This window comes from Cyprinodon variegatus, unplaced genomic scaffold (assembly GCF_000732505.1).
Source record: "Cyprinodon variegatus isolate N-32 unplaced genomic scaffold, C_variegatus-1.0 Scaffold781, whole genome shotgun sequence".
Taxonomy (NCBI): domain Eukaryota; kingdom Metazoa; phylum Chordata; class Actinopteri; order Cyprinodontiformes; family Cyprinodontidae; genus Cyprinodon; species Cyprinodon variegatus.
In genome coordinates this window covers 193,602-215,089 of record NW_015151234.1, presented here as the reverse complement: position 1 = coordinate 215,089, position 21,488 = coordinate 193,602, and the positions used below count along the sequence as shown (strand labels likewise).

Here is a 21,488-nt window from a genome sequence, read left to right as displayed (position 1 = left end):
CAGAAAAATCTACTTGAGTACAGTAACGAAGTATTTGTACTTTGTTACTTCCCATCTCTGCCAATTACACTAGTTTTCACTAGATGTGGATGAAGCCAATGATCTGCATTGGATGGCGCACATGACGTGAAATAAATATTTGTAAACATTAAACTGAAGCCAGGAGTAACGAGTAACGTTTGTTTTAAAAATGTAAGGAATAGAAAGTACAGATACCTGTGTGAAAATGTAATGAGTAGAAGTCAGAAGTAGGAAGAATAATAAGTAATGGAGTAAAGTATAGCAGGCATTCCAAGTCTCCCGGAAGTTCCGGGAGTCTCCCTGATATACATAGTTGTTCACGGATGCCCGTGAGTCTGATAAATTGTTTTGGACTATGCTGTTTTTTTAATGCGAGTGAGAGCGAGCAGGCAATACAATAATTCTGGCATCATGTGCGGATTAGAACTACTGAGATTGCGCAGACAACAAGAGAGAGCGGGGTGTGCGGAGGAGGTTGTTGATGAAACCGGTGCAGCGTATCTGTCCAAAGCGATGCTCTGTTCAGTGAGCGTTCCAGGCGACTGGTTTGACTGGTCTGACTGGTTGTCAGAGAGCTGATTGGATCAGTCCGATAAGTTTTGGGTTACTCTCTCACCTAGTTACCACTCAAAGCTGTGCATCCTGTGAAACGGCAGAGATTGAATACTCAAGTAAAAAATGAAAATATCAGACTAATTTTACAGCAGAATATACTAAAGTATATCACGTCTAGTGAAGGGGAGGAACAGTGGCGGATCTAGACCAAATGTACCAGGGGGCCAGGAGGGGGCCAGCGTGTTTTCATGGGGGCACAAAAGAGCATGAAATAATCAGGGCAAGAGATTCAAATATATTAAGAGAGCTACATGAAGTGAAATTTCTTTACAATAAGGTTCAATAAAAATTCTATTTCTTATGAGGTCAATATACATTAATTATATAGGAATTTTGAATATTTTTGACTTAATTTTAGTTAAAACTACCATTTTCTATAAAATTTAGATAAGAATTCAAGAAAAACTGTTAAATTCATCTGAAAAAATTAGAAAAATGTTTTTCTATTTGGTTTAAAAAAAACATTTAGCAGATGAAAACTGGGTTCCTATCTCAATACCACTGAAGCTATCACCTTATTGTTTTTGAATAATTAGTTAAACAGAATTTGTAAAGAAAAAGAATGAAATAGATCCAAAGGGCCTATCAGTTGCTATGTCTGTAACCAGCGCATACCATCAATAGAATTTCTTTTAAGTATTGTGTCTTTAGTACAGGGGCCATAACTGTCATGGTCTTAGTTCTGTTGTGCTTTACTTTGTTCCATGTTTTCCTGTTTTAATTCCTATTTTGTTGTAGTTTCTAGAGTTATGTTAGTTCCCAGGTTTTTTCTGTTGTTGTCCTCTGTTGCCCTCTTGTGTGTTTTTCTTTTCCCTTGGCTTTCTCATTGTCTCCACTCACACCTGCTCCTTATCTGCTCGTTAGCCCTGCCTTTGTCTCAGTCAGCTACATATACTCTCCCTCTGCTGTCACTCCTTGTTGGTTCCTTGTCGTTGCTGGCTTCTTATTCTGTTGTCTTCCTACCTCGTCTCAACCTGGCTTCACCTGTTTGGTTTCCCCTGATGTCTCCATGGTTTTGGTTTGCTTTACAATTTTCATTGGATATTTCGATTCCTGCCTTTGTTTGCTGTTTACATCATTAAACTGCAAGAAATCTCCTCAGCCTCTCTGCCTCTGCATTTAGGACCTCAACCAAAACGTGACAATAACAGGGGTCAGGACATGATTTACAGGGGCACCGGCCCCTGTTGGCCCCTGTCTAGAACCGGCCATGATGAGGAGCGATGACACCATGGGGAGGTGCACTGTATGCTGAAGTCCCATGGAAGTATGTGTGTGCGTTTCTTTCTTTTTTTTTTTTGCTGGCGGGTGGGGTGGTTGGTGGTATAAGCATCTCCCTGAAATGAGTTTTTGGAACTTGGGATGTTATAGATACCTAAAAAGTGTACTTAAGTACAGTAACAAAGTATTTGTACTTCGTTACTTGACACCTCTGAGTACTGGAGCCTAACCTGATATCCTTTCCATATTAAAATGTATACTCAGTGTGTTATCCTGTCAACAGTTTTTGGTTGTGCTTGAATAAGAAACTAATAATTATTGCAGATAATCAACATAAAAAATGCATTCATGATATGAAACAATGCATTCTTTTATTCATAAGGCAGATGAAATCATTTTTGAAGCGTTCACACCCACGCAGTGGAAAACAGCGCATGTGGAAATGACAGAACTGCACGCGCTCTCTGGGAGATAAGAGTTTACACTGATGACATGGCGCCTGGTGCATGAAATGCCTCGTAGCAGCAAGAGGCTGTTCATCAGCAGCACAGAGCCGCTCCATTTGGCTGATCACCATGAAAAAAAAAAAAAAAAGCTTACACAGCAACGCGTGAACGCTTGGAGAAGTTGGGTGGTGACTTGGGAGACAGATTTGCCCACGGCGCTCCCATTGGTTTATTAGTGATGTGATGACATGGAGGAGTTGGGCTCAACACTTTATAAAGCTGCTCCATCCGCGGCGAGCCGCTCTTTTAATAAAGACCGCTGAGGCTGAAACTCCATCTCCATCCAACCTACTGGAAGCAAGTGAAACCTCTACCATACTTTCCACCATGAGTGAGGTAGGACATTTTTCCTGATGTTTTATAACCAGGAGGTGTCGGGATTTTATCCAAATTACGCACGATTCCTCTTACATGGCACGCAAGAAGTAGTAGCGAATTTCCATTTTGTATCCAAAAAAGGTGTCTTAAATCCAAGATATTTTTTTTACCTGATGAGGTTCTGTAGAATCAAGTGTTGCGGTGTTGGTGTGAATTGTTGAGCGTCAGATGGAGCGCAGCTGATCCGGGGTGGAACAGCGGGGCGCACCAGTGCTGTGTGAGTTTGTTCCTGCAGGTTCGCACATTTCACCACTGAATGTGCGGGAATGCGATAACCCTGCACCATGTTAACAGGTGCACAAAGTTATTTCATATTTCCCTATCATAATTAAAGCTGGTCCATAAGAAATCTGAGTAAATATGATGCCTCCCCGTTTTAGATGACGTTTCAAAATTATTATTTTTTTTTTTAAGCAAATGAAACAAACATTACTGGTCCCTGACTGGTAAATTTAATATTTTCTTTTCTTTTTTTTTCTTTTTTCTTAAATCCAAAACACTTGTTTAGTTGTGTAAACGTCTGTACTCCTCTGCAGAGTGTTTAAGACAAAAGTTAGGGCAGAAATAATGCTGTTAATTTCTAAGATGTGAATGATAAAAATCATTTATATTTTATCATTTCTTTATTAACTAATAAGAAGAAAGAAATATTTTTAATAAGTTAAGGACAGGGTTTCTCAATTTTATTATTCTAAAAGGGGGACTTGTACTGCTGAATAGAGTTTGGAATGCTTTTTATGTACATTTCATTTAATATGCTGAGAAGATATATCTTTTTAAACTAGATAAATATGTATTTTTATATTGCTTCCATTTTGGTTGTGTTTGTTGGTCACTGTACGTGCATTATTTTCTGCAGAACAAAGGTGGAAATGTTTTTGGGGAGAACAGATTTGCATGAAAGCTGCTCTACCTGTTCTACTTGTTTGCATGTTTAACACTAACTCCTTAATTTGTTTTAAATTTAGGCTAGTTTCCCTCTAAAGGAAAGACTATATTTTAATTCTGTAGGTTCTTTAGAGTGTATCTTTAAAAATACAGCTTGTCTTTTCTTTACACAGATCAGATAAATATTTAAACTTCCTTTTATTCAAAAGATGCATATTAACATTTTACCTTTGAAAGCAAGATGGGTTCAGGTTGTATGAATTAAAGAAACAATGACAGCATAGGGATAACCGAATTACTTCCAGGAGAGGGCTTTTCTTTTTTTATTTATTTTATGGTGAGATGCAGGAGAGGCTGAGCTTTTTAGTTATGATGTTTGGTATTCCAAAGGAAAATAGCAGCCAAAAGAAAATGTGAGGAGGACCAGCAAATAAACTCACTCATGCTTACTTTAGCTTTTTGTGTCATGTGTAAAGTAAAGTTGTTCTCCTTTGAGGTTATAGGTGTAATCAGTCTCCATAGATGACTTAACTGAAGCTGGAGCAGTTGAACATGTTCTGGATGGATGAATCTGCAGTGGTCAGCATTGCAGTGCTTGTTCCATCTTTGCCTCTGCACTCCCTGTCCTTGCATTCTTTCCCCCGTTATGTTAAATCTCCTCCTCAGAGGTAGAATACTCAAAAAAACACCATACTTTGCTCTGTCCAAGCAGATACTTTTGGACTTTACTTTACTTCCCAGGAAACCATAAAATAAAATAAAAGCTTTGTTACTGAATATCCTAAAAAAGAAAACCTGACAGACTGTTCTTTGCCCTTAATAATATTCATACATCTTTCTATCTGTTAAACATCCGCAGCCTGTTAACCAACTTGTTCTGCTATTTTAACAGTATATAGTAATTTATCAATGCAACCTCTGGATTTTGGGATTCACAGACTTCAGGTTTTGCTTCAGTGTAAATTACTGAGTGTTGCTTAGTATGTCTTATTTTCCAGAGGTATAGGATCTAAAATGGAGGCCAGTTAGGGAATTGCATGGATGAAAAATGCAGCACCATAGTTTGAATCAAGACCTGATGGACACCCAGGCCACACAATACTAAATTGCTTTGCATTTGATGATGTGTTCAAAAACAAATTAGCTTTAATTGCTTAGAGACAAAGACAAACTAAAACAGACAACAGCCAAAGATCTGATCAGATCTCTTCTAAAAATAAATCTTCTGAAGCACTATCCAGTTGTTCCATCCAGAAGTTCACCATTTGACTTTTCTAATGAAAAAAAATTAAGACAGTTTTAAGCTTGAAATGTATTGTGTCTGTTTGAGGTTATTCATGTGAAGCAAGAAATTAAGAATTTTATTTGAGTTGTTTTGCTGAAAGAGTTGATTAAGGAATACGAGAATTGCAGAAAAAAATTAACTAGTTTTTAATTAATTAATTAAACTAATTAGTGATTGGCTTGCAAGAACCAGCGAATTTCAATATTTTTGGAGCCTCTGGCTATAAAGTGTTTTTGTAACCTTCACGTGGTGAGAGAGAGCATTACTCCCAGCAAGTAACAGGAAGGCTAAACAGAGCTAACAAATGTGCTCTAGTTTGCTTTTTTTTTGCTTTCAGACTCTGCTTAACATAGAACATGTTAGATTTAGGAAGTATTGGCAGCAGCATGGACATTTTACCCCTGGAAGGTTATTGTAAGCGTATTTCAAATGGAACACAGATGGTTTGATAATGACAACCTTTACAACCTTTCCCTTTTGAAAAATGCCATTTACTCTTCCTTCCCTCAAAAGTACCTGCACCCTGCAACAACAGCCCCAGTAAAAACACCCCTCTTTTCTCTGACATCCTACATGCACTAAAAAACACTAAGCAGGGCCTTGTAGCGCCAGATGCCTAATTGTTTTTTCTCCTTGAGTGTTTGATCCTGTAATAACCAACTGGCCCCGATCTTCAGATATTCAACAACCCACAAGAGATAAGGAAACATCAGCACTGGTGCACTTTAGGGGTGTGTTCTCTCTCCACTTTTCTCTCTAGCTGAATTTCCATCAATCATCAAATTTTGCAAACTGTAAGTAGGAAAATATCGAAAAATTGAAATAAAAATAAAAAAGAAATAGCATTTTTCGCACACATGTCACATGATCAGCAACTGTACCTTACTGCCTTGTTAAAGAGATAAAGAAGAATATCAGAAGTAGTAGAAAGAAAATGGCGTCCACTAGAGCTGTGGCTGAAATATGGATAGATTTTATGTTTACATCTGCCACTTCCTTGTTCTTTTCTGAGTTATTGAGTGAACAAACGTATTCATGTGCAATTTTATTTTTTTATTTAAAGGAAATACTGTTGTTGCAAAAATGTGCCTTTTCAAAATTACCAGAATATCAATATAGTTTTACGCACATTTGTAATGGAAACCTAGCTACTGTCCACAGAAGACTGCTTCTCAGTAAAGGTGATTTTAAAACTCCTGAAGTTTGATGGTAACTCTGCATGTAGACAGAAATTGCATCATGTAGTTCTAATGCAGTCAGAAAACCTCAAAAAAAAAAAAAAAAAACTGGACTGTCTACAGTTCTCCTCTTAAGAACGCCACCCCACACTGCATCCCTTACCTAGGGCTTGTATCCTACAACTTTTAGGTGTGCCTTTGGTTCAACACCCCTGAATCAAGTACTAAGATGATTGAGAGGACTCTTAAGGACTGACTGCATACCGAGGAGGTAGCCATTTGTTTCAGGTGTGTTGGACCAAGGATGGATCTAAAAGTTTCAGGATACTGGCATCCAGGAACTGGAATTGCCCACCCCTGGACCATACCTTACTAATCCTTTTTATTGTGTCATTGCTATGAATAAAAAACAGCAAATCTTCTCAAAAGGACATTCTGATCTCTAAATTACCATTACTACCATGCAACATCATTAATGAACATTTTAATCACCAGCTCTTTGCTTTCACAAAACAGTTCTAAGCCGGCCTAGAAACATGTCCTTTACATAATATTTGGGCCTTTGTAAGCTTTGCTATTTCTGGGGTTTGTGTATCAGGTGATCAGGCATAAAGAAGAGGGTGATCAATACACTGCCCCATTTTGACCAATGAGGCTGCAGCTTACTGGTTCCAGGATGCCATCTTAATTTGCTTATAGAGAGAACTGCCTCCAGTGGTTGATCTTTAAAAGCTCCAGCAGGAGCTGTTCTTTGTGTTCATTTTGCAGACCCATCCAGTGAAAAGGGTTTTGTTTTAAGCCATTTGTTTGGTCTGACTGTTGCCACATTGAAGAAAACGGCCTGAAATAAACATGCAACCACTGCAGTGCCATCATGTTACTAAGGCAACAAGGTTGTAGAGTTTTGCCAGTCGCTATGCTTGCATTGCACTGATATTAAAGTGATACATTTTTATATTGTTGCAAATCAGTTTGAAAATCTTCATATTAACAGTATTTTCTTCAGAATTTACAATAAGGTCAAAATATGAAGTTAGCAGTCCTGGAGGTTTGATTGTGTAAAATAAGTCCCAGATATTATCCACCTTATATGGATAATTTGTGCTTTGTAAGATATCCTTGAAAGAGAAGGACAGAGGATGTTATAGAAGAAATATGCTGCCTCTCACACATGGTAAAACAATTGCACAAGAAAGCAATATTTAGTGCTTTGCTGCATCTCCTCTGACTTTTATAACAGCACAAATATTTTGATAGTGTTTAAGACAATAGATTAGTTTCCTACTCTGTGAAGCAGCTGACAGATAAGATTAGGATGGAGTCTTGTTACAAACCATTTCTTTCAATTTACCCCAAGTTTCCAGTTGGATTGATCCCCTCTGTTTACTGCCTGTGTCACTGAGCTGAAATTTGTTTCCTGATGAAGCTTTACACCATCCCCCTGACAAGGACCACCAAACTCACTTCAAACAGAAGGAATGAGAGAAGTGTCCAAAACTCTGTTGTACAGCTATGATTATACTTATAAAATGGCAAATCTACACGTAGACAGACTTTATTGTCATTTTGTACACACAGAGTGCATACAGAAAGAAATTTCGTTCAGTACAGCTCTCAAGACATTTTCATTTTTTTAAAGTGCAGCCTTGATAAAGGTAAGCAGCAATGATGATGTAAACATACGACTGTATATTAGTTACAGTTTCAACATTCAGGTTTTTTTGTTTTTTTTGTTTTTTTGAAATCCAATTTTTATACAAAATTCATCAGTCTTATAGTAGTGGGGAAGAAACTGTTCTTGAATCTGCTGGACCTGCATCAGATGCATCGAAGTCTCTTTCCAGAGGGCAGCAGAGAGAACTGTCCGTGGTGGGGGTGTGAGGGGTCACTGATGATGTTACGGGCTCGTGACACGCAGCGCTGGGATTTTGGTTTTTGGTTTTTGCAGCACTAGTGGCTCATTTTTTCTACTGTAGGCTGACAGGAAAGGGGGTATGAGAGAGCGGGAGAGACATGCAGCAAAGAACCAAAGGATTCGAACCCTGGTCAGCCTTGTCGAGGCCTAAGTGCATCTGTTCCACCTGCACGCCCCGGATGAAATGTCTTTAATGGAGTAGAGAGGAGCCCCGATGATCCTCTCTGCTGTTCTCACCACTCTTCTAACCTTCTTCCAGTCTGAGGCGCTGCAGCCTCCACGCCACACAGTGAAGCAGCTGGTCAGAACGCTCTCTATGGTGCTTCTGTAGAAGGTGGTGAGGATGGGTGGGGGCAGGTGGGCTCTCCTCATCCTCCACAAGAAGTACATGCGCTTTTGTGCCCTTTCAATCAGTGAGGTGGTGTTTACAGTTCAGGTGATGGTGTCTGTGATTTGCACCCCCAGGAATTTGGTTCTGCTAGCCACCTCTACAGCTGAGCTGTTGATTAGCAGTGGAGCGTGGTTAGGCCGGTTCTTCCTGAAGTCAACGATGATTTCCTTCATCTTCTCCAAGTTCAGGATCAGGCTGTTATGTCGCACCAATAAAAAAATCAGTTATCAAATCTAATCAGCTAAGCTGCCTGCTGTTCATTTCTTGTCAAGACTCAGAACAGAGGACCCACTTTTTGAAGCAGACAGACAGTTGGATTTCTCAACAACTTTTATTAAGTAAACAGATCTGCAGGAAACAGTGACTGTGTCTAAGGTAGGAACCTATGCAGGGAGAGAACATGGGTTAGTGACCGTGTCTACTGTATCTGGCGGAGGATGATTATGAACGCGTTAGTCACTAACCTGCTCCTAAAGTTCAGTCCGTGTTTCGAGGATGAGGTGGGTTCCAGTCGGCTGCCATCCAAATGCGACGTGCGCCACCCAGAGACTACCAGACGTTGAAGTCCAGGAGGTCAGAGAACTGGCAGGAGATCAGAACCAGGCAGATGAGGGAAGGCAGGATAAGGCTTTAGATCCAAGATTTTTCCATCTGCTCGGCTATTGCTCATGCCTGAGGCAAGGAAAAAGTTTAAACCTCCTGAGGAGGCTAAAAAGAGAAAACGTGAAAGGGAAAAAAGGAAATGTTAAGCCATAAGAAACTCTTTTTTTAATGTGCCAGAACTTAAGCAGGAGGCACAAACATGGACAAATGTGCAAAACAAGGGAAATAAGTAATGTTGGAGTGTTGCTAACAATCCATCCATCCAACCATTTTCTTACACGCTTTAATCCCAGGTGGGGTCGCGAGGGGTGCTGGTGCCTATCTCCAGCTGTCTACGTGCGAGAGGCGGGGTACAACATGGACAGGTCACCAGTCCATCACAGTGTTTCCAACAATATGATGAGGAAATTATTTTGTTTTGCATAGAAGGTGGTTAGTGCAGATTAAGGCAGAGATCTCCTTTAGGAGTAAAATGTCCCCAGATATACAACCTAATATGCTAGGTCCAAAATGTTTTTATAACTGGCCTAGTTAAGGTCACTCTAGACCTAAATCTGACAATCTGTGGCTTCTTGGAAGAAAACCGAAAGACTTGAGACTGTAGCAGATGTTCACTGTGACAAACGGATGAGAAGTTTTTTTGGAGGCATTTTATTTTATCCAAAGTTACTTTTTGAGACATTGGGTAATCGAAAACTTCCCAGCAGTTCTGAAGGGTTTGAGTTTCAGTTGAACAAATGAAAGATTAAGAAAAATCTTCCTGAGCCCTAACTCTGCTAAAAAAAAAAAACTATGACTTTTTGCTTTGAAGTGAGTGACACAAAATACTGTTTAATCCACTTTAAGCCTGGAAAGTAATTTTTTGCTCTACTTAGAATGCACTAAACCTAAACCACAACATCAACAGCCAACAAAAATCAGGGTTCACTCAATTCCTCCTTTGCTTAAGAGATGAAGGAGCTACTCCTGCAGATTTAAACTCAGTTTTGCTACTTACATACCTAAGCTATGTAATGTTAGGTAGGTGGCTGTAATTGTATTGTGTTTTTTGTAATTATCTACCAACTGACCAAGTGCAATTGATATGACAAAATAATATTTTTTTTGCAAAAGTATCCACTCTACCATATTAAGGGCCTGATCTTCAGAAGGTTGAAGAAACGAGTGCAAATATTTTTATAGGTGCAAAGTGGATCCTCAAAGAAGTCGCAAAGGGAATTGCTTTTGCAATTCAACAGAAAACACCTGTAAATCTTTTTTTTTTGCATGTTTACCTTCCTCAATGTGCCGATCATATTCTTATGAACAAACTGTGCAAATTCATAGGTGGAAAATATACAAATACGCCTTTAGCAGGTGTAAATGGATTTTCCAAATTCCAAAACTGAACTGCAGCTGCAGCCTTGGTTTCTTTTGTAGTTTTTCTGAAATTCAGGTGCAAACTGACCTGCAAAAATACACGTACGGCCATTTTTGCTACAAAGCAGGCGTTGCTATAATGTAAAGAGACTCTTAAACCTATTAGGACTGTCAGGAATAAAGTAATTATATTAATAATAATAATAAAAAAACTTCTACACAGTTTGGCACACTTTGTTTCATAAGATGGGCAGATAATCTTTATACCAATACAATGATAATCGTATTTGCACAAATTGTTCATTCTGATCATGTTGTAGGTTCCCATTATTCAGATTTGCTAATGGATAAATGACAAAGTCTATCAACTGCATTCGGATATTAAGCATCTTTAGAGATTGTTCTCCTGAATAAGGGCTTTTTTTGTTATTTTTTTGATGGTTTTGAAAAAATTAAAAGTCTTGAAACTTCCTGCTGAATATATTTACCTGTACTGTTATAAAGCAGATTTTTATAGGAGTTGTTTTTCATCTTAACTGTTGTAGGTCTACAAGATATTGCCAACTATGTTTTGCTCTAAAAATTTGTTTTAGTTCCTGAAAAGAGATAAAGTGAAAAATAAATCCAGTCTGGTATAAAATTTAGAAATCAAACATATTTCCATTTACAGCATTTCAAACATCTATTATGGTATGTTAGTACACTAATCTCGGTTATCACAGTTTAAAATGGAAGTAAACTTTTTTTTATCATGGTTTAATAATTTTTTAGTAAGCCAAAATATCCATACACATTTAATATTTGATTGTAATTTTTATGCTAATGTCAACCATTCAGCTAATTGTCTTTTTATTTATGTGTTTTTGATTGAGCCAGGTTTAGATTCCCCCTCTGAGTGTAATCACTGAACACTTCAACAGCACAGTCTAGATCTTCAGAAGATACGAGTGGCAATTTACCCACTTGTGACCTCATAAATCACTTTGATTGGTGCCGACTGAATGCAAAAGCTAATAACCATTGGGCAGTTAAGTGACTGGGATGAAAACGGTGTTTGTGGTGCACATGTAGATGTCTTCTGATTACCAGACAGTCATAAATTCACCAGCTGTGTACACAGGGTTGATGAGCTCTTGTTTCCCAGTTTAATTTTCCACAGCCAATACTGTACAAAGTAAATCAATAAAATGAGCGCTTCATTTGATGTGTTACATTGGTAAATGTTTAAAAAAGCTGTTCTGTTTGGAGTAATATGGAATAAGTCACTGTTAAGTAAACGTAATTTGTGCGGATATAGATAAAAAAAAAATCTTATTGAACTTTGCCTTTGACATTCCTCTTTGATTATCCCCTTTGGGAATGTCTTGGTATAGGAAAAGAGAGAAACATTAGTGTGGACACTTTTAGTGTTTAGATAGTAGCACAACAGATTGGAAAGTGGAAGGACATTTTGACACCCATAAAATGTGTTAATGTACATTCATAGCTGATATCAATGTGTAAAAAATGGACTAGTGGCATCTCTGAGCTCGCTTGGGTCACAAATCAAGCATTTCTGCCCTGTCTTCCACTTCTTGCCATCTGGCCTGATCCTCAGAAGATTTGCGTGTTATAAAACAGGTAAATACAAGTTTGTTTGTGCAAAGCAGATCTCCAAAGAAGGTGCAAAGCAATTTGCGCTTGCAGAGTGTGAAAAAATTGTTCTAATGACCAAACCACACAAAATCCATAGATGGAGGATATGTAAATGTTAACATCTAGCACGTACAGAGCGATTTGCCAATCGGAAACTGAACTAAGTTGGCAGTTTCTGCAAAACAGTTTAGCAATAGCACACCAGACTCCAGTTACTCACTCATAAAGGGAGTCCAATCTGAACATGATGACTTGATGATATGAATGGAGTCTGGTGTGCTATTGTTTGGTTGGGAGGAAAACCTGCAGCCACATGGCCCTTTCTGGAACCAGTTTGACACCTGTGCTCTACACCAATCCAGCAAAAATGAATGCAGCTAGATGGCTTACAGTCTATATAAAATTAAACCTAATTGAAAACTTAAATGAACTCAAATATTATTAGATGTTTATAAAAAATAGAACATCCTAAGAGTCTTACATGTGGGGTGGAGACGTCGGTGGAGGGGAGGTTGGCAATGTCTTATTTTCATTTACTGTTGTTAGTGGCACTTGGATTCATAATTCATTCATAATGGTTCTTCCCAGTCAAAGGCCAGCTGAATGGCAGCCCACTTCCCTCCAACTCCGAGCGAAATCCCCTCCAACTTCCATCCACTGGAATTACCCCCTCTTGCATATTTTGTTTAATCTGAATCCACCCTTTCACTGAATTACTGGGTGTGACCAGGAGATGAAGCTTCTCTTAATCTATTAATTTCGACAAATCGTGACAACCAGAATATTTTGGTACAAATATTGATGTTTAAAAAGGAATTGAAGGGGGACCAGCCAAGGGCCCATCAAGGAAAGTGGGGAAATTTTGAATGGCCACTACTGTATTTAGTATTATGATTATGTACTTTTACTTATAATTACCAGACTTACCTCCATCTCCATGGCTTTAAACCTCATGTTCTTTTACAGACACTCTGAAATTTCCTCTTGGACATGCAATCTGCTCATCTTAATGGGATGAACCGAATTGGTTTGTTCATCTTAAAATTTGCACAGCGATCTTCGTAGATCACTTCTAATATGGCCATTCATTGCACATACTTTGTAAACATTGCACACAGTTTAGCACCGTTCGTCTGAAATCTTTGCAGATCAGGCCATATGTATGCAAGATCCAAAAAATGTCTGCATTTTGGTTATTCATCTTAGAGTAAGTATGTGCAGAGGTGCTGAATTAGTAGAGCACTATGGAATGCCATTACTGCTGCAAGCTGCAAATTTACCTCCCACAAAAATCATTACTGCATTACTCTGCAGATTCAAAACCTAGAGAAACACTTCAGGGACCACAGCCACTGAGAGGCAATCTTATAAGTTAGCAGGCCACCAAAATAGGTTTGTGACTGCAGGGGTCCCTGATTCAGATACCTAGACTGATGCTGATGTGAGGACCTTAAAAATGTTGGGTGTATTACTTTCTCAGTCATCACTATTAATGTGTTCATAAGCAGGGTGATTAAATCTTAAATGCTGGATCCCTTCGTTGTATACTGTCAGACCTTTCTCTTTGTAGTTATTGTAAACATATCATATAAACATATTTAGTCTTTAATCACGTTGTTTATTTTACAATAAGTTGGGAAGTAAATAGAAAACAGCACAAAGTAGTTCAAAAAGGCAACAGATCTGCCCTTTCAGGGTAGGAACTGCCACCGCTTGTACTTCCTCTTGCTGAGTAATTGTTTTTACAGAAACAGCTAAAGAAATCTACATAACGGGATCTTATTCCACTAATGCAGAAGCAAGAATACTTCCATATTTACTCACCAGAGTTTAGATAATCAGCATAAAAACGTACCTTTCTGTTAATTGCGTATGACAGCTCAGCTCCTCTTTGACTTGTGGGCAACAGTGGCGTAGGATGAAGGAGGGTTGCTGGTTCAAGCCCTGGCTCTGGCCTTCAGTGTTGATGTGTCCTTGGGCTAAACACTTCACCTGCATTGCCTACTGATGGTGGTCAGAGGGAGTGGTAGTGCCATTGTATGGCAGCCTCGCTTCTGTCAGTTAGCCCCAGGCCAGCTGTGGCTACAAGGTATTTTGCCACCATCAGTGTGTCAATGTGTGCGTAAATGTGTGAATGGTTGACCTTGATCAAGTTCTCCGACTTGAAAAAGCTTTATATAAGTACATTTGCCATTTAGGGTGGTAATCAGTGTAGAATCATGATCATGACATCTTGATAAAATAAGATACAAAGTTCTATTAGGCCATAGTTTGCTCTGATGCCAACACAAGCTATCCTAATGTTAGCCATTTGTTGCATTTTTCATGGTGTTTAAAATTTTTTTTTGTCAAAACTGATGGCAGGTATATTTTTTAAAATTGGTTTGGGCTTCTGTGATGTATTTGTAACACGGTGGGTGGCAAGTCTGACACGAGGTCTCCCTTAAAAGTAAAAGAGCGTCTTTCCTTTTTACTTTAAAACAAGTATCTCAAACATCAATTTATGTTGTTTTAGCATTAAAGGTATAGTGGAGGATTTTTGAAAAAACCCACCCTCTCCACTTAAAATGAAAAAAGGCACATGCACGATCCTGTACCCGCTCCCGAGAGAGAACGCCTATTAAACGCGTGCAAGAGCCCATTTCTCTTCATGCACGCTCTGTTTAAAAGTTTCTGTTTGCATCGCTCATACAAGCTTACTTTCCAAAAGAAGATTTGCAATTTTTCCACAATGTCAGACTCACCACTGGTAAGTGAAAATGAGGATGAGCACGTAGGACGGTCTTGCGTAAACATATCACCAGAATGATTGACAGTTAGGAGGACCGCTTATTTTGATGATCCACCCAGAAAAAGAACATCCTCTACTATACCTTTAAGTACACTGTTTCAGTTTAAATAATATTTTACACCCACTTTATGGATGTTGTCTTATTCTGACTGCATGTATCAGCACCACAGCATCGCTTCCTTTTAGCTCTGCTCTCTATTAAGAACTATGGTGGAGTTTTAATTCTGTAAGATGTTGTTACGACCAAGCAGAAAGTTGCAAAGTTTGGGGTTGAAATAAAACATGATTACATTGAATCAGATCAGAGGAATAAGATTTAAATTACATAATTTAGTTCAAAATTTGTCTGCCTGAACCCACCTTGTCCATGGAGGATAAAGCCAATAAGGTCTTTACCAGAAGTTCACACCAGCTCTGTTTTTCTTTTCTTTTCTTTTTTTTTGCAGTTTTGTTGCAGCTTAAAAGTCCCTCTCTCTTTGACAGTTCCTCTCTTCTTTTTTTTTTTTTTTAATCTTTTAATATGTTCTGATTTCTGTAACCAAGAGGCATTAGAAACCCCTTTCTTCTAGAGGTTTCTATGGTCTATTTATGTTTTAATGTTCTGGGTGTTAGATTGGAAATCTTGGATTGAGCAAACTTGCCAAATCTCAAAATAAGCACAGATACAAAGATAACAGGACTATTTCATTTCACTGCCTATTTTTTTTCTTTCATTTTCCAGCAGTCCACTGCGTTGGTTGGTTTAGCTGAGCAGTACAAATCAAAATGTGCAGTGCTTTGCCTGCTAGCCATCGAGAAAGAGTATTAAGCCAAGCATTTTGAGCTGAGTCTTCTCATGATTGTCGCATTAAATCCCTTTGCTGAAAAAAGTTCTGTGGGACGTTCTCACCTAAAGGTGCCTTGTGGGACAGCATAAGCAGAGAACAGATCCATCATTTGACATAATTAGAGGCTTAATTTGAACACCTTTCTCTTCCAAGTTCATTTGGAAAGCTACTCTCAAGCTGCCTGGCCCACAAAGGCAGACAGAAGTGCTATCTGGGTCGCTTTGGGACATGGTGAACACTTGCTATGACACGTGGAAACTTCCTGACAGCTGATCAGAGTAATAGAGGTTGTTTCTAACAAATAAACAACCACATACTTTTAGGATTTACGCTTACTTAAAATAATCTGAGTCACGTAGGCAGGTGAAGCCTGAGATCAATAATACGCTCAAAGTTAATACTTCAAATATGATTGGAAAGTTAATTTTAGTCACTATGAAACACATTGCATGACTTACACAACGTCTGTTTATAAGGCTTTATATTCTGCTGCTAAAAAGAACTGTCTACAGCAACTGGCATGATTGTAGGCTTTTTGAACCATATTATAAGCAATTGAAGTTTGACATCTGGATGACTGTTATACTGTTAAATTAAGGAGACAATTTTAGGTTAAAGCATAATCGATCTCTGTTTTGATACTCTTTGTGTTTTGCTGCATTTGTATTGACAGTCTGGGTACCATTGTTAAAAAGGGCACATATGGAAAACGTCATATTATTTTGAACTTGTTTGATTGCATGGTTTTTGGTGTGTAGAGGGAAAAAAACAGTGATGAAGTAAGGGATAGAAACCAGCTGATAAGAGTCACATTTCTGTGAGCTTGCATTACATTAAAGTTTAGTTTTAAGCTTTTTATTGGGTTGCAAAGAAAAATATGCACACTGACTGCTAAACTTAATAGTGCATTAACAATAGTAACTAAAACAAATCTTACTCTTTCAAGCATTTTAATACCATTTTAACACCCTAGTTTTAAAGCATAGAAACTTTATCGTACGAAAATATCTCAAAAATGAATTATTGTGAATGATTTAGGCTTTTAGATTCTCTCCCGAGTGTTCTTTATATCTAGACATTTTTATTCCCTTCTAAATGTTTATAATTGTTTGGTGTTTTCCCCACTACTTTATTCTTTAAAAGGAAATTCTTCACAAAATCACAATTTCTTCTCAAATGAAGGGTATACATTGATGTCTTTAGGTGTAGTCTATATATCCTGGGCATTACTTTGACAATTTGCTGCACATTTGTTGCATTTCTGCTTCCATTTGGTTCCCTCCACACGTTTACTGAATGTACTGGATCTGATTTTGAATCAGCATTGGTTCAAGCTCTACTTTTATTGACCGTAAAGAACTGATGTGAGTTGCTAGGTGTAGATTATAAAAGCACATGCCTCTGTGGCATGTTGGAGCGTGCCTAGATATCTTTGACAGTTTAAATTACTTATACTCGTCATCCTCTGCTTATCAAAGACCAGGCGGCAGGAGCAGCAGTTGCAGCAGAGACTCTTTTTGCTTTGTTGCATTACAGCAGCAGCCACACCAATCCGTTTGGCAATCTCCCACTCCAATCTTCCCTCCCTCCAAAACAGGCCCCTGAGATATTTGAATTTGCTCATTTGAAGCAGGAACTCTCCTCCAACGTGAAGAGGTTCAAACCACAATTTATAAGGCGAGAGCCATGGATTGGAATTTGGAGAACAAATCTCAATTCTGTCCACTTCCTGCTTGGCTTCAAACTGCCTGAGCACAAACTGTAGATCTTTGCAAGAAGGAACCTGCAGAATCAGTCATCCGCAGAAAGCAGAGATGAAATCCAACCCAGATAAGTAGCTGATTTTTATCAGCTTCTGGGTTTTGTTCGGGGACCAGCCCCTGTGGTGAACCATGTCCCTTATGGTGCCCTGCACACTAAAAACAGATTGGTCAATAAAACCAATATATTGGTTGAATCTAGATCCTTCCTCCCAGCATCTGTAAGACTTCATAACAATCACTGTTCCCAGAAACCTCAATAAGTTGATACATTCAAGCTGATTTTTTACGGTTTCTATCTTAGTTAAATAACATGCTGCTGTCATTTTGCACATCTCTAATGTTGCTGCTATTTTCAATTATCCATTACTGTAAACATGTCCATAGCTGTATATTGGTTATTTATTCACCAGATGCACAGTATTTATATTGTTAAAACACTTTACAGTGCAGTATTTTGTTTATTTTTATTTTAACTCTTCACTATTCTGTTACTTGTATACACTTTTCTAATTTTCACATTTGGGTGACCATTTTTGCTATAATCTTTTAATTCTGTAAGACCGCAATTTCCCCATTGTGGGACAATAAAGGGATTTTCTATTCTATTCTATTCTGTTATATTCTATTTTTCAAAATTTTACCATTCTGGTTGGTAGTTATGTGTCCAATCAATCCTGTGGTTAAAACAACTGATTTAATTTGGTAGTGTTTTAACCAGTCTAGATTAAGAAAAGGGCTAACCCATACAAATTGGTCAATATTTATATATATTTGAAGAAAGAAAAGATTTTCTTCAAATGTCTCATTTTCACTTCAACTTCAGTCTCAAATAAAACGTCTCACATCCCTGGTAGAAACACTCTCCTCTCTGCTAATTAAGAAAGCTTACTGCATAGATAAATCTTTATAGATCTGTTAATTACAATCTACCTCATGGGTATCTATACAGTATAGCAACAGTTTAATGCCTTATCCCTGACAGTTTGCCTTTACCATAGAAATATGAAGCACCACAAAGAATTAAACCTCGAAGTGTCATATGAGCAAATTGCTGCAGAAATGTTATTGAGATTGATTAATCGCTCTGACAAAAAACGGATTCTCAAATATCTTGCAATCCAGAAATTTTGGGTAATAGTTCATCTCCAACATCTACAGCCTCCTTCACTGAGAACAGGTCATATACAAAACATTCCTTTTGTCTGGTCTCAGCTTAAATGTGTAACAGACTCAGAAGAAGTTCAACAAATCCTGCAACTGCATTTATTCACAGAGTTAATGATATTAATAACTTGTCTCGGGATAAAAACTATCTGACTTTCTAAAACCAAAAATCCAAGATATTCCGAGATAAACCCCAAACATTCTGAGTTCTCACTTTTCCAATTTTTTCTAAATTGGGCTGCAGTGAAGCTACCTGCTCCAAACAAACTTCAATTAAAAGGTGTTGATATCTTTGCAATCTTTGATTTTTAAAAAGAGAAACAAAACAGACCAAGAAGAAAACAGAATATTGCAATACATGAACAACCAAGAGATTAACACACAAAACAACAATCAGAGTGTAGCATATGATTGGACTGATTGCAAGATTGCAAATTGATTTCAACCTGGAGAGACTCGCAAGGAGACAAGGAGGCAATTAGAGAGTTTATTGACGTGATTGAACATAAATATTTTGGCAATCAGACTCCACAGACGGCGTAGAGCTGAGCGTTGCTGATGAGGGTCTAATGGGCAGAGAAGGGGGAAGAGATATACTGTAGTAGGTTGCAGCTTGGTTGGAAGACAGATAGGACAGCAAATGAAAAAGCTTCAGAAGGAGAGTTTTTGATGCTACTGGCTGCTTAGAGAGCAGAAAAAGGTTGGCTGAGGTAGATCCAGACGACGTTACAGTCGGGATGTGAAGGTAAAACTTGGCAGAGTCTTCCAGACTGAAAACAGCCCTATAGGCTCCATAATCCAGAAAATAACCTGTTATAATTTACCAAAAAAAAGCTGTATAGCATAGGGGTGGAACGGTTCACAAAATCCACGGTTCGGTTCGGTTCACGGTTTTGTGGTCACGGTTTTCGGTTCGGTATATGTTGATGGTTAGCCTGACATGTTGGTCGTGTTGCTGTTAGCATAAACAAAACGTGTTGCACAATGCTTGCACACTGTTGCATTTTTATCCACAACTTTCTTTCCGCCGTCATCGTAGGTCACTCTAAATGCAAAGTGGCCCCATACAGCAGACCTATAAAGTGCTGCTGGCGCGTCTTCCAACTCCTGTTCTTTCCCACTCGCCATACCCACACAAAACTCCACAACAACTGATTTTTTTCTGCTACACCCGGCTACGCTGCTTCGCTTCTTCTTCTTCTTGTTTACTACTAGTGGTTGGCTTTGGTTGCACTACTGCCGCCTTCTGCTCTGGAGTGTACATGCTTTGCCTATGAGAAAAAGGAGCCGCGCATGAACCGAACGCAACACACGCGAACCGAACCGAGACAGTCGAACCGAACGGTTCGGACGGTTTTCATAAACCGTTCCATCCCTAGTATAGCAACATCAATGCAAAACACAAGTACAGTTTATTACATTTTCTCTTTCTTTGGGTTTATGGTGAAAAAAAAAGAAATATGATATTTAAACCTCTCTATTCACATCAAATATTTATGTAAAATTCTCAGATCTACATAAATTTAAAAATGAAAATGAAACCTGTGTTGTGAAAGTAAGTGTTAATTTCCTTGCATTTCAGCTGAAAAAACCAGCAGAGCTTTGTTAAATGAACTTGGTGATTGAACCAATCAGAGCGAACAAACTCATTTATTTACTGGCTTGCTGGTAAGTTTACTGCAGCTCTCCTCAATGAAGTGAACTCCCTGTGGTAAATCCCACTGTGAGGAAACTAGTCCACTGAGATTAGTGACACCATCTCTAAAGAAAGGAACTCACCAATTTCTTGGCTCATTAAGCGGCATAATAGACAAAACTCAGAAAGGGAAAACAATCTAATGTAGTGTCCAATTTTCTCTTTCCTACTCACTCTTTTATTCTAGAATAGTCAATTCTGTTTAAAAAACAACAACAGTATTTTCCAGATGCATTTTAATGCTTTGGGGGTTTTAAGATTTCCCCTTTATGGGCTGCATAACTAGTTAGCATATTGCTTTTTATTAAATGCACTTAGGGAGTGATGGGTTTTGCAGCTGCTAAGCAGAAAGACCCTTGTGTTAATGTAACACAAGATAGTGTTACATTAACAAAAATAGATGAAAGTACTTCATTGGAGATTTTCTTGCTGATTCCTCTAGGAAAAAAATACTGTCTTGCTTTTTGCTTAAACTCATAATTTTAGCAGAGCTTCACCTCACTGTATCCATGAAAAGAAACATTTAAATGTGTTTCTCACAGGGTTGGCAGGCATGTGCCCTGAGCTGATGCAGCCTGACAATGGCAGCAGTAATGCACACTGTGAGCAGAAAAACACTTGCTGTTGTTGAATAATCGAGATAATATGTAAGAGGATGTGTGTTTCTGACTTTTTGCTGCACAGAACAAAAGACTTGGGACAAAATCTTTTTTTTTCTTTACTTTTTAAATGATGCATCTTCAGCAGAATTCAGTGTTTAGCTTTGCACCTCAAGCCATAGGAGTTTTTAGCTCATTTTTTGGGTGTGCTAAATTTAATTAAATCACCTCTAAGATGTTTATTTTATACTGTATGCACTTTTTAAAGAAAGAAAAAAAAAACATTCTATAAAAGTGTAAAAACTCTACAGTACTTGATTTATAAAGTTGTCTTAATGAGATGTTGACCCTATATAGCTGTGTTGTTGTCTGGCTTTAACCAGAATATATTGTTTAACTTAATACCAACACATTGTTATGGTTACCAGTCCTCTTGTTTGCTGTGCTTAAACTCACATTATAATTTATGTGTTTAGGTAAGAGATAACTAACCTTACAGGTGTTCAGTACATCTTTCCTGTTTAAACTGGAATGAAAGAAGCTAGCTGCTGTCTTATGCATGTGTTCCTATCAGGTTGTGTGGAGGTGCCCTGAAGAGGACCGAAATGCAGAGACGGAAGGTGGATTCTTGTAGATTTAATGCAGGATTTAAG

The 21,488-nt window shown here is 38.2% G+C and overlaps 1 protein-coding gene across 1 annotated transcript in view; it reads left to right on the top strand.

Annotated features, from left to right (window-relative positions):
* Positions 1-2,543: 2,543 nt before the first annotated feature.
* Positions 2,544-21,488, top strand: part of LOC107098483 (Purkinje cell protein 4-like) — a 53,961-nt gene continuing 35,016 nt past the window's right edge. Inside the window, exon 1 of the mRNA XM_015396202.1 lies at positions 2,544-2,699. Coding sequence (XP_015251688.1) covers positions 2,547-2,699 — 153 coding nt within the window. The 5' untranslated portion in view covers positions 2,544-2,546. The remainder of the gene's footprint in view (positions 2,700-21,488) is intronic.